The sequence below is a fragment of the Scyliorhinus canicula genome, chromosome 7 (assembly GCF_902713615.1).
Source record: "Scyliorhinus canicula chromosome 7, sScyCan1.1, whole genome shotgun sequence".
NCBI classification, from domain to species: domain Eukaryota; kingdom Metazoa; phylum Chordata; class Chondrichthyes; order Carcharhiniformes; family Scyliorhinidae; genus Scyliorhinus; species Scyliorhinus canicula.
This window is the reverse complement of record NC_052152.1, coordinates 55,704,931-55,718,331: the sequence shown is the minus strand read 5'-3', so window position 1 is coordinate 55,718,331 and position 13,401 is coordinate 55,704,931. Positions and strand designations below refer to the sequence as shown.

At 46.0% G+C, this 13,401-nt stretch overlaps 1 protein-coding gene across 1 annotated transcript in view; it reads left to right on the top strand.

Moving 5' to 3' along the window:
* gpr161a (G protein-coupled receptor 161a) overlaps nucleotides 1-13,401 on the top strand; it is a 38,736-nt gene that overhangs the window by 19,637 nt on the left and 5,698 nt on the right. Inside the window, exon 3 of the mRNA XM_038802070.1 lies at nucleotides 7,766-8,490. Within this exon, the coding sequence (XP_038657998.1) occupies nucleotides 7,766-8,490 (725 nt within the window). The remainder of the gene's footprint in view (nucleotides 1-7,765; nucleotides 8,491-13,401) is intronic.

Below are 13,401 nucleotides of genomic sequence, written 5' to 3'. Positions count from 1 at the left end.
CAGCTGCAGATGGACTGAAGCAGAGGTAAGCAATAGAGGGGAGGTGGAAGCAGTTTGTTATTATGGAAGTGATGCAGGGTCGCAAGTTTAACTGGGAGACCACATGTTGCCAAAGTTCTGAACTGTTGGTTGAGTCTAAGATGTTGAATTGGAAGGGGATGGAGTTAGTGGAAAGGCCAGGGAATTTGTGCTGCAGCCAAAGGTGACTCAGTCTTCCCAGTGTTTAACTGGAACAGAGTATGGCTCGTTCGTGATTGGGTATTGGACAAACAATCTCGTAGCACAGAAGCTGAGATGTGGTAGTGGAGAATCAGAGCCTGGATGTCATTAATGTAATGTGAAAGCTGGCTCCCTGACTGCAATAATGTCAAGATGGGCAGCAGGTAGCATAGTGGTTGGCACAATTGCTTCACAGCTCCAGGGTCCTAGGTTCGATTCCCGGCTTGGGTCACTGTCTGTGTGGAGTCTGCACATCCTCCCCGTGTGTGCGTGGGTTTCCTCCGGGTGCTCCGGTTTCCTCCCACAGTCCAAAGATGTGCAGGTTAGGTGGATTGGCCATGCTAAATTGCCCTTAGTGTCCAAAATTGCCCTTAGTGTTGGGTGGGGTTACTGGGTTATGGGTATGGGGTGGAGGTGTGGGTAGTGCTCTTTCCAAGAGCCGGTGCAGACTCGATGGGCCGAATGGCCTCCTTCTGCACTGTAAATCCTATGAAATGTGAAAGCATGTGGACACAGAAAAGGAGGGGGGGCCACTGATACATCCTGAAGTAGCAGTGTGGGGCTGGAAAGAAAAACTATTTCCGGGGATGAAATGGGTACGATCAGATTAAAAAATGGAAAAGAGACAAAAAGTGAGCAAAATGGTTGGCAGAGGGCAAACAAAATCAATGGGTAATATGAATATAAAATTTATCCTTGGATCAGTAATTTTCTAGTATATATTTGACTAAAAGTTGCTGCGGCTTCTTTGTTTCTACACGTTTTCCAGTGTGTCTGATTATGGCTGATATAACTATGTATAGAATGTAGATGGGGTACCAGGCGGTGTTTCTCAATCACTTTGGTTTCCTGCAACCTGTATGTCGGTGAGCATAATATATAAATAGATAGTCAGTTACTTTTTTCTGTCTGTTTAATTATGATACTGTACATAATAAAAGGTTACTTGTGTTAAAGTTACAAAACTGGTGACTGCCAGTTTATTGAGGTCAGTCAAGGATATTTTAAACTAAATCTAATTTCACCTATGTTGCGACTCTGGGTCAAGTGGGACTGGAATTGGCCATGCACTAGCCCAGGGTGTTGTGACACTTTCATGTGCAAACTATTAAAGCACCAATGGACGAAACAGCTCAAAGCTCTCGAAGGCCACAGTTTTGGGACTCATTTGCTGTTGCAAGGAAGTGCTGATCAAAACTTGGTACCCAGTGAGGGCGAGGGATTGAAATAACCAACCAGCCTCCGTTACTAGCTCACTAATGCTACCTGAAAATCATTAGTTCAACTAAAATTAAACAGCTTTTTAAAAATGAATTTAGAGTACCCAATTCTTTTTTCCCCCCAATCGTTAGCGTGACCAATTCACCTACCCTGCACATCATATTGGGTTACGGGCGTGAGACACGAAGAGAATGTGATTCAATAGCTTTTGAAGTGAAACTGGTTAAACTAATACATACAATCGTACAAAGGATCAACTCATCATCAAAGTCAAAGAACAGTAATTAAGCTTTTATTTTGTTTTTGTTTTCAATTATGAATAAATTGTGAGCATCAATTGTTCAGGTCACAGGTTGGAAGAGTTAGTGAATTGTGTTTTTTCACCTAGACACATTTGCCACTGAAAATACCAGCTTTCTAACTAACCACATTGCCAATTGCTGTTAATTCAGTAATGCTTGCTCACACGTATTTAAACATTCTATTTCCTCTCCTCCTGCTCAAAAGGTGCAAACACGAATCTGGGTCAACTCATCTTCTTTTAACAAAGCAGCCCGTGTGAAACTCTGCCGTTAACTGATCGGCTGAGAAACATCAAACACAGCTGCAAATACAGAGGAAAAGTAATTGTTCAACATGTCTGCCATTTCCCCATTATCACTGACAGTAGCTCCATTCTCAGCTTTTAGTGGGCCTACATTGTGCTTTCCCTTTATATAACTGTAAAATTTCTTATGATTGTTATATCCTTGCACGTTTCCTTTCAGGATCCCTTTTAGTAGCTCATAAGCTGTTTTGTGATCCTTTGTTGGTCTTTATCTATCCCATTCATCTGGATCTGTGCTATGTTTTGCATTTTGTAAGCCTTTTTTAAAAGTTTTATGCTGTCCCTAATCTCTTTAGTTGTCCATGACTGTTTTTTTGTGAAGTGGAGCCTTTTCCTCTCGGGTAGACACTCGCTCTGTTTCTTGTTAAATGTTTCTCTAAATATTCTCCACTGATCTTCAGTCATTTGAATCATTAACAGATCTTCCCAGTTTACCGTGGGCAGTCGCTGTCTCATCCTGTTAAAGTCAGCCTTACCCAAGTCTAAAATTCTAGTATCTGGATCGTGCTTTTCACTTTTAAACTCTACACTGAAATCCATCATGTTGTGATCACTATTTAATAGAATCATAGAATTTACAGTGCAGAAGGAGGCCATTCGGCCCATAAAGTCTGTACCTGCCCCCAGAAATGGCACCCCACTTAAGCTCACACCTCCACCCTATCCCTGTAACTCAGTAACCCACCTAACCTTTAGGACACTCAGGGGCAATTTAGCATGGCCAATCCACCTAACCTGCACATCTTTGGAGTGTGGGAGGAAACCGGAACACTAGGAGAAAGTGCAAACTCCACACAGTCACCCGAGGCGGGAATTGAGCCCAGGACCCTGGAGTTAAGAGGCAGCTGTGCTAACCACTGTGTCGCCCCATTTGATAATATTTAATAACTGTTTGTGCACAGTTAGGCTGTTAATTAAATTTGGCTCATTACTCCTAACTAAATCTAATATTGCCTGTCCCATTGTTGCATCTAGAACATTTTGCTGCAAGAAATTATCCCAGACACATTCCAGAAATTCACTACTTTTCTTGACAGTTGCTTGACTGCCTCTTCTAATCTACGTGCAAATTAAAATCCCTCCATTAATACGCCTCTGCCTTTCGTACACACTTGCCTAATTTCTGCATTTATACAATCTAACATCTCAGAACTGCTACTAGGGGAAGGTACACAATACCCATTACAGTTTTAACCTTCTTTGTTACTCAGTTCCACCCATATGGTTTCCCCTCATTATATCCTCCCTCACCATTTAGGTGATGGTACTTCAGTGAGGCTATTCCGCCCCCGCTGCCATCTTCCCATCCTCCGTATAGCTACTACATCATAATCTTCAATTTTGCATTTGCACCTGCAGCTGATCTAGTTTATTCCTTACACTCCGTGCATTAGTATATAGAACTGTTAATTGGGCTTTACCCCCTGACCTGTCCCTCAGCACTGATGCTTTATTTGTTTGTTTATTATTTTTCTCCTCTGGTTTAACCAATATGCTTCTTGTAGTTTTGCATTAGCTGCAGTTCCTGAAGTTGGGTTCCTGACTATTTCTCTACTCTCTGCCCTATTACTTGTTTTTGGAACTGTATTGACTTCCCATAAACACCTCCCCCCACTCATTTGCTAGTTTATTCAAAAAAGAAGGAAGGCAAAACGCGGTTAATTATAGGCTGACTAGCCTAATGTTGGAAAAATGTTCAAATCAATTATTAAGGAAGTTATAGTAGCACATTTGGTAAATCCTAATTCAAACAGAGTCAGCGTGGCTTTATAAAAGGGAAATTATGGGCGAAATTCTCCGACCCCCAGCAGGGTCGGAGAATCGCAAGGGGGCCGCCGAAAATCCCGCCCCCGCCGTGTCAGAGATTCTCCGCCACCCGGGATTTGGCGGTGGCGGGAATCTCGCCACTCCGATCGGAGAGGCCCCTGCGGTGATTCTCCGGCCCGGATGGGCCGAAGTCCCGCCGCTGGGAGGCCTCTCCCGCCGCCGAGGTTTGAACCACCTCTGGAACGGCGGGATCAGCGGCGCGAGCGGGCCCTGGGGTCCTGGGGGGGGGGGGGGGGGGGGGGGGGGGCGGGGGGGCGATCAAACCCTGGGGGGTGCCCCCACGGTGGCCTGGCCCGCGATCGGGGCCCCCCGCTCAGACTCCGCTGACGTCACTGCCGGCGCATACGCGGACCGGCGAAAGCCTTTTGGCCAGCCCCGCTGCCGGGCCTCCCCACCTTTGGGGAGGCCCGACCCCTGAGTGGTTGGCGCCACTCCCCTACTCGGGGACCCTCCGTCACGCCGGGTAGGGGAGAATGCCGCCCCTGGTCTGACTAATTTATTGGAATTTTTTGGGTGGAGGGGAACTAGTAGATGTGTTGTATTTGGACTTCCAGAAGGTGTTTTGACAAGGTACCTCACAAAAGTTTAAGTAATAAGAGCCCATGGTATTGAAGATAGTATATTGGCATGGTTAGAGACTTGGCTAATGGGCAGGAAACAGCGAATGGGGATAAGGGGTTCTTTTTCAGGTTGGCAACCTGTAGCCAGTGAGGTTCCAGAGGGATAAGTGTTGGGACTGCAACTGTTTACAATTTATAAAAATGACTTGGAGGAAGGAAGCAAATGTACTGTAGCCAAATTTTCAGACGATGCAAAAATAGGTGGAAAGGCAAGTTGTGAGAGAGAAACCAACATTTTGCAAGGAGATATTGATAGCTTAAGAAGTGTGCAAAAAGCTGACAACTTGAGTGTAATATGGGAAAATATGAAGTCCATTTTGGAAGGGAGAACAAAAGAACAGAGATTTATTTAAATGGAGAAAAACTGCAGAAAGCTGTAACACAAAGGGACTTGGGGGTAGTTGTGCACAAAACCCAGGAACCTAGCACACAGGTGCAGCAAGGCTAATGGAAAGTTGGCCCTTCTTTCAAGGGAGTTGGAGTATAAGAGTAGGAAAGTCCTGTTGCAACTATGCAAGGTACTGATGAGACCACATCTGGAGTACTGTGAGCATTTTTGGCCCTCTTTTTTTTAAGGAAAGATATTTCATTGGAGGCGGTTCAGAGAATATTCACTAGGATAGTCCCTGGTATGGTGGGATTGTCTTATGGGCAAAGGTTAAATAGTTTGGGACTCCACTCATTGAAATTTAGAAGAATGAAACATAAAGGATTCTTAAGGGGCTGATAGGGTAAATGCTGAAAGGATGTTTCCCCTCATGGGAGAGTCTAGGACCAGAGGGCATTGCCTCAGAATAAAGCCGTGCCAATTTAAGATTGAGGTGAGCAGGTCTTCTTTCAGAGGGTTGTGAGTGTTTACCACAGAGAGCTGTGGGGGTAGAGTCCTTGTATGTATTTAAGGCTGAGACAGATAGATTATTGATCAGTAAAGGAATCGGGGTAGCGGAGAAAGGGCAGGAAAGTGGACATGAGGAATATCGGATCAACCTATTGAATGGTGGAGCAGGCTTGAAGGCCTACTCCTGTTCCTATTTCTTATGGTCTTTCACTTTTAAGATCTAAACGTTTCTGCCCAGTTCTTTCAGAAAGCACCTCACAGGAACCTATCACTGACCGTTGTCAGGCAGAACAATGTCCCTCGCCAACCCACCAGTTGCCAGCCAACCAATCAATCCTACTCCCTCCAAACCTGGTTCCTAAGATGCGCTCTGTGCTGAGGAGTCTGACTTCTTCTCCCCAAAAACAAAACCTGGGAACACAGGGTCCTGACAAGCAGGCTGCTTCAACTTTGAGTCTTTTGCTTAAAGGTACATTCCTCTTATAGGTACACGGACCAAAATAATATAACAACCTAAAGGAAATGGGACCATAAGAAAACAACAGGAAGGACTTTTACAAAAGCAGGGAGTTAGTTTTAGTTCACATCTGATTTCCGATGCTAATACCAGCAAAACACTTATTTGGTTCATGCTATGTTGCTGGTTAGTGGTAAAATGCTATGGCCTGAAATTTGCGGTCACTGGCAAAGTAAGGCAACCTCTGCTGACTTTGAAGAAAGCTGCTATGAGAGATTGAGCGATCTCGATGGCAAGAGCATTATCTTTATGTACAATTGATTGTCACGGTTGTGAGTGAGGATTCCTGGCATGGAGCTGCAATGATGTCAGCAAGCTGTCCAAACAGCTAATCACATTTAGGAATGTTCACGGGTAGCCTGTAAATGAAATTCACTAAAATCAAATAATTTTTTTAAAATTGAGAGAGCCAAGTAAAGATTAACATACACAGGGGTTAAGGTATCATGAGCAAACATTCATTTTAATTTAAAAAAAAATCTAGTTTAATGCAATCTAAAAATTGCTGATAATGGCAACATTTAATAACACTATGCAAATAAAAATAATTTTTTTCTGGACCAAGACGGCTGTTCAATGGTAGTTAATATCGACATCATAGTTTAAAAATCCAGTTACAGCTTTATCTGGGGTTTCTAACTGTGATATGCGAGTAGTGAAGTGGTCGTGCTACCAGATTCATTGATTTTACTGATTGTCAGCTCTCAGGGTCCACAGTGCAGCCTCTAGCAGAGTAGTGAATGACATCGTATACAACCTCAGGATACCTGTGCTAATCTGTGCTTGCGCTAAATCCTGAAGTTGCAACCAGATTCAGAGAAGTAGGGACTGCGTAGATTGACATTTGGTTATCAAAAATCCTGTAAACTCCAGACCAGGATGTCTCAGTGCAGTGCTTCTCCATTTTCACAACATTTAGTTTTAAATAGAATTATCTGCATATTTTGTAAATGTTTCATGACCACAACTTTTCCTGTGGTTAGCCCTGTTCCTTCACAGCTCTAGAGACCTGCGTTCGATTCCTGGCTTGGGTCACTGTCTGTGAGGGGTCTGCACGTTCTCCCCGTGTCTGCCAGGGTTTCCTCCGGGTGCTCCGGTTTCCTCAGAGAAGTCCCGAAAGCCGTGCTTGTTAGGTGAATTGGACATTCTGAATTCTCCCTCAGTGTACCTGAAAAGGCGCCGGAGTGTGGCGACTATGGGATTTTCACAGTAACTTAATTGCCGTGTTAATGTTAGCTTACTTGTGACACTAATAAAGATTTTTATTATTATTATTATTATAATAGGGCAGCACGGTAGCATTGTGGATAGCACAATCGCTTCACAGCTCCAGGGTCCCAGGTTCGATTCCGGCTTGGGTCACTGTCTGTGCGGAGTCTGCACATCCTCCCCGTGTGTGCGTGGGTTTCCTCCGGGTGCTCCGGTTTCCTCCCACAGTCCAAAGATGTGCAGGTTAGGTGGTTTGGCCATGCTAAATTGTCCTTAGTGTTCAAAATTGCCCTTAGTGTTGGGTGGGGTTGCTGGGTTATGGGGATGCGGGTGGGGTGGAGGTATTGACCTTGGGTAGGGTGCTCTTTCCAAGAGCCAGTGCAGACTCGATGGGCCGAATGGCCTCCTTCTGCACTGTAAATTCTATGAAATAATAACAATCTTTATTGTCACAAGTAGGTATACATTAACACTGCAATGAAGTTACTGTAATATTATAAACCCGATTTAAAATTAAATACCTGTAAACTAAATTGAAATTGTGATATTGAGTTTCACTTGTTACTATCTCATTAACTTTAGTTCAAACATGCTGTAATTGTTAGATTTTAGTATGTTTGTTGGGGGCGTTCTGTGCAAATAGCAAAGATTTGTGATTTGAGTTATTGAGTATGGCTGAAAATTTCTTGTCCCTTTTTTCTATACAGGTACTATGCTGTTGTTTACCCAATGGTATATCCTATGAAAATAACTGGAAATCGTGCTGTTGTTGTGATTGCGTATATATGGCTGCACTCGCTAATTGGATGTCTTCCTCCTCTCTTTGGCTGGTCTGCATTTGAGTTTGACCAATTCAAGTGGATATGCATAGCTGCATGGTACAAAGAACTAAGTTACACTGCCTTTTGGCAGATTTGGTGTGCACTGTTGCCATTTTTAGCCATGGTGATTTGCTATGGTTTTATATTCCGTGTGGCCAGGCTCAAAGCTCGGAAAATCCACTGTGGAACTATTATAGTCGTGCAAGAAGAATCCGTTAAGGATGGAAGAAAAAATTCCAACACTTCTACCTCTTCATCAGGGAGCAGAAAGAACAACATCAATAACATTGTTTATTCAGCCAATCAGTGCAAAGCCTTGACAACTATATTGATTGTGATTGGTGCTTTTGTTGTCACATGGGGCCCCTACATGTTAGTGATTAGTATAGAAGCACTTCACGGGAAAGGCACTGTGTCTCCAGGAGTGGAGACACTGGTAATATGGCTATCCTTTACTAGTGCAATTTGTCATCCTATTATCTATGGACTGTGGAATAAAACAGTGCGCAGAGAGCTGCTGGGGATGTGCTTTGGTGACAGATACTACAGGGATTCATTTATTCAACGCCAGAGAACATCCAGATTATTCAGCATCTCCAATCGCATCACAGGTAACCTAGGAAAAAGGAGTGGGTAATGCTTCTTGCTGTGATGTCTGCATCATGAATAAATGTGTTTTATTGCCTTTTGCTTTTTCATACTTGCCATGTTAAACATATTTTTGCTGGGCATTGATACTGGGGAATAACTAGGGCTGTCAGATTTGAAGAGTTTAAACTGTTTTGTATCTCATGTAAATAAGACATTGTTTCCATCACAGTCTACAAGAGTCTGTTTTGCCAGTTTCACGTGGGTTTTCTTGCAGCTGAAATTGAACAGCCACCTGTTTACCTTGATCTAGATACAATGAACATTAATAAATAGGTTTCTGAAATTTTATATTATGTAGACCTTCTTAAATAGAGCCTGCTTGTTCCCAGCATGTCGATCGCTCTGAGGTTATTAAAAAGCCGAGTGGAATAAATAACATCCTTAAAATTAATCGGGAGAAATCCTGCTGCAGTGTGTTGTCATCTTGGCTTGCAGCTAAGAGGAATGTTAATGCTGCTTGGAAGGGGATTGTCGGGAGAGGGAGCTGAGAGGGTGACAATTTGCTTATGTTCTGACCGACTATATGTAGAAATTGCTGTGAGATTTTTCTTTTTTAGCAGGGAGTATGATATTTGTGCTCATTGCAGGCTGGTGATGTTGTCATGCTTTTACAGTGACATGCCAAAATAGATCGGCAGAGGCATGTTTCAGCTGCAGTGGTTTATAAAATTTTAATTCTTATTCATGAGATTGATTGCTCTCTGAACCCTCTTATTAACCTATTCTAGTGTTAGAGTTTGCATTCATCTGTGGGGAAACTGTGAATGGAATCTGATATTCATATTCAACAATCTTTCTTTAGTCAGAAGAGCCCAATGGATCTTCGCTCCCACCTGTTGGTAATTCCTCCGCGATTGGTCCCGAACCAGTGGGTGATTCCAGCAGCTTGACGTCATGTGGATAAATTGTGTTTACCTATTTGACAGATGTACTGCTGTAAACACCATGATTCAGGCAGTGCTGCACAGTAGAACTCTCGGTGCATAGCCTCACAATGTGAACCGATGCATGTTTTTCTTTTGCCCCCCTACTCTAATCCCCTCTGCTCGGGGAAGAGGAAAGAAGGTAGGAGACCAGATGAGGGTGTATTCCCTCATTGAAGTAAGGGCAGCACTGTCAGAACAGATAATCCACCTTATGTCTAGATTGCGTGAACTCATGGGGAGGTGGAAACGGAGAGGGTGGAGGCAAAATGTGCATTTGAAAGGGTGCCGTTGGCCAGTTTGTCAGTTTCCCATTGCCTTTCCTGCCATCGGAAAATTTCATCAGGACTGGGGAAGGTGGCTGAACCTGGAAAACCACCTGATTTGCAAATAAGGCCAATTAAAGAAGTTAAGGGGTGCATTGAGAGCTCATGGTGGGATGGTTTGGGATTTTGGTGCACGGTTGCACACTAATTCAAGGGCAGACCAGGTATGTGGAGGTGGCAACACCGTGGTGGGCTGGCCATTGCCATACCATGGTGGGCTCATAAGCCAGTGCACAACTGAGAAGGGCACTCAGCCTTTGGCACATGGGTGCCATCAGGTGTGCACAGGTTGTGGGTAGAATGTTCATGTAAGTGCTTGTGCAGTCACCTTTCTGGCACCATGGGCTTGGGAGCATTGGGGGGGGGGGGGGGGGGGGGGGGGCGTTGGGAAGAGTTGGTAATAGATTGTAATGGAATTACAACTCTCAGATATTGGGTCTTATGGCAATGAGGATCACCATCTTCCATAGAGAGGGAGAGGGTAGAGGAGTGGAATGAGGGGCAGGAAGCCAATAGCGGCTGTACCTTCAGCAGAGGATCTGCCAGCCAGGGCAATTCGGGATGGGTACTGGGATTCTCAAGCGCCATGAGAGATGAGCAACATAAATGGTGGCCAAGCCAGCAGCGCCCATGTCCCGTGAAATAATTTAAAAAAAAAGTAAAGATGGAGCTACCTTGAGATGTTGCTGAATCAGTGCCCAGGAATACACCTCTCCAGACAGATGTTCTTCATCCCCTTGTGATGATGGAAGACATCACACCTTGGAGCTCTGTTCACCATGCCTGGCCATGGTCACTGCGATCTTGAATTTCACTGAGTCCTTTCAAGAACCGGGTGCAGAGTTTGGTAGTGTTCCAGGATCTCACAGGTTACTGGTGTCATTTACGTAAGAGATGCACAGTGCATTAATTTCAAGGCAAATGGGGCAGCACTGTGGCGCAGTGGTTAGCACTGCTGCCTCACGGAGCCGAGGTCCCAGGCTCTGGATCACTGTCTGTGTGGAGTTTGCACATTCTCCCTGTGTTTGTGTGGGTTTTGCCCCCATAACCCAAAAGATGTGCAGGGTAGGTGGATTGGCAATGCTGAATTGCCCCTTAATTGGAAAAAAAACAATTGGGTATTCTCAAAATAAAAATGTTTAAATAAAAATATTTCAAGGCAAACAGGTTCTGCAGACACAAAGGGTTTCACTACCATCACTGGATCTCCCCAGGTGCAGGGCATCATCAATTACATCTTGTGCCAGCCTTCAAGGGACCAAGTGAGAGCCAGTGACGGATTCCACCCCCTCAATATCCAACTGGTCTGTATCAACAACTTGAGCTTCCTGTGTGCGTTCACTTTCCAGGCAGCTGGCATGAGTCTTCATCCGTTGGTATTTAGGCTTCCCCAGCTCTTCATTCCATTCTATAGATTCTCGGGGACATTATCCCTTGAAGAGGCTACTCTGTCCTTTATGGGACAACAGGATGAAGCCACAGAGGCAAGGACCACCATCAAGCAGGCAATCAGGCTGTTAAAGGTGGGGTTCTGGTGTCTGGACTGGTCAGGTGGCACCTTGCAGTACACAATCTGCAAGCATCTCACAAATATTTGGTGGTCTGATGTGTTGCCCTTAACTAGTCCTCCAAAGCGGTGTGGTGAGGCCCTGGAATGATGCAGCTTATCAGAGGAAGAGGTGCAGGATGTGGTGGAGAGGGAAGGTGCAGAACACAAAGGTGTTATATGGACCCAAGCCCAGTGGTGAAGTACAAAATGAGCCACATATCTTTTTCCTTGTAAGTAGGTTTAGTCACAGGATGCAGCATTATAGATAACTGCCTCCTAACTCCCAACACAGTGTCCCAGCTGACCTTCTTTATACTCTTTGACTACTGTTGAACAAATTAACAAGTTAACTAAATGACTGACCCCTTAAGGGGCACTGTAATTAAAAGAACTTTCAAAGGAACCCTCTCAAATTATAACTTCTGGGGTTGATAATGCACTCGAGCTTCCATGGTCCCCACAAGTCATGGATGGCCTCATGCGTGCCAGTGGACACCACGTGCTCCCTCTCCAGGGTCATGAACGTGGCTGCGGAAGACAGTTTCACGAGATTATTGCATGATTAGATTATTTCCCTTATTGCATGGACCTGTTAATAGCCATCTTGGCCAGGCCCAGGAGTAAGCCTATGAATAGGTCCTCCTTCTTGTGCACTGGGTGACCAAAGATCAGGGGCAGGATAATCCATTTCCCAACTCCGAAATAGTGTTCGGGGATCGGGCAGAGAATGGGCTCCGACGCCGGAATCGGGGCCGGCGGCAGTTTGACGCCAGTCAGCCATGCTCCGCCCCCTCTGAAATGGTGTCATCGTGATGTGCGCCGCGCGCACTTGCAATGCCATTGGCGCCTCTGGCTGGCCCACTTGCCCCCCCCCCCCCCCCCCCCCCGATGGGCTGAGTTCCTGACGGCACGGACCACATGTGGTCACACAAATCGTGAACCAGGCGTGGCGGCTCCGGACTGTATCCAGTGTCGCAATACTCGGCCAGGATCTGTGCCACTGGCCCGGGGGGGGGGGGGGGGGGGGGGGGATATGGGGTCGCAGATGGTGGGTTGGGTCTGCGCACAATCGGCGCCATGTTGTATGGCACAACCGCTGCAGGTCATCAGCCGTGCACATGCGCGGCCCAGGAACCGGCCATTCTTGGCATCGGGGGCGGGAGTATCAGTAGGTGCCGGTGCTAGCCACCTCACCTGAGGGACTAGCACCGGCACCTACTGATACTCCCATCCCCCCATGCCAAGAATGGCCGGTTCCCGGGCCGCACATGATTTGCCGGTCGTGAAAAACCACGGTTCCCACGCCAGCGTCGGCACTTAGCCGCAGAAACGGAGGATCCAGCCCCAGGAATGTGGGGCTGACTCTTTATACTCTTAGGTAAATCGGTAACATAAAATAGACTAAACAAATTAACAACCCTTTTAAAGGGGTACTGGGAGAGAAACAAAATGTCAAAGGAAGGGGTCACTGTTTAAAATTAAGTGGTCACTCATATAAGACAGATGAGGAGAAATATTTCCCGTGAGGGTCGTATCTGTAATACTGTTCCTCAGAGGTGGTGCAGAGCCTTTGAATATTTTGAAGGCAGAGCTAGATAGATTCTTGATTAACAAGGGGATGAAAGATTATTGGGGGTAGGTAGGAATTTTGGGTTTCCCCTTCCCAGCACCCCCAACCCCCTGTCCCCTTCCCAGCACCCCCAACCCCCTGTCCCCTTCCCAGCACCCCCCCTTCCCCTTCCCAGCAACCCGCCCTCCCCCTCCCCAGCACCTCCCCCTTCCCAGCACCCCCTCCCCCTTCCCACCACCCCCTCCCCCTTCCCACCACCCCCTCCCCCTTCCCACCACCCCCTCCCCGCGCACTCCCCCCTATGCACCCCCCCCCCTCGAAGTTAAGCACCAGTCACAGTAATGGCTGCTGTGGTGCACTTAAATCTGGCCCACGTTTGCTCAGTTCCCTCCATTTCAACTCCCTTGGCTGCTAATTAGCTGCCCTCCATGCAATTAACAGCTGACCTCCAAGAAAAGCAGTTCTCCTCAGGGCACAAATCACTTAACTCCAAATAATGGTTG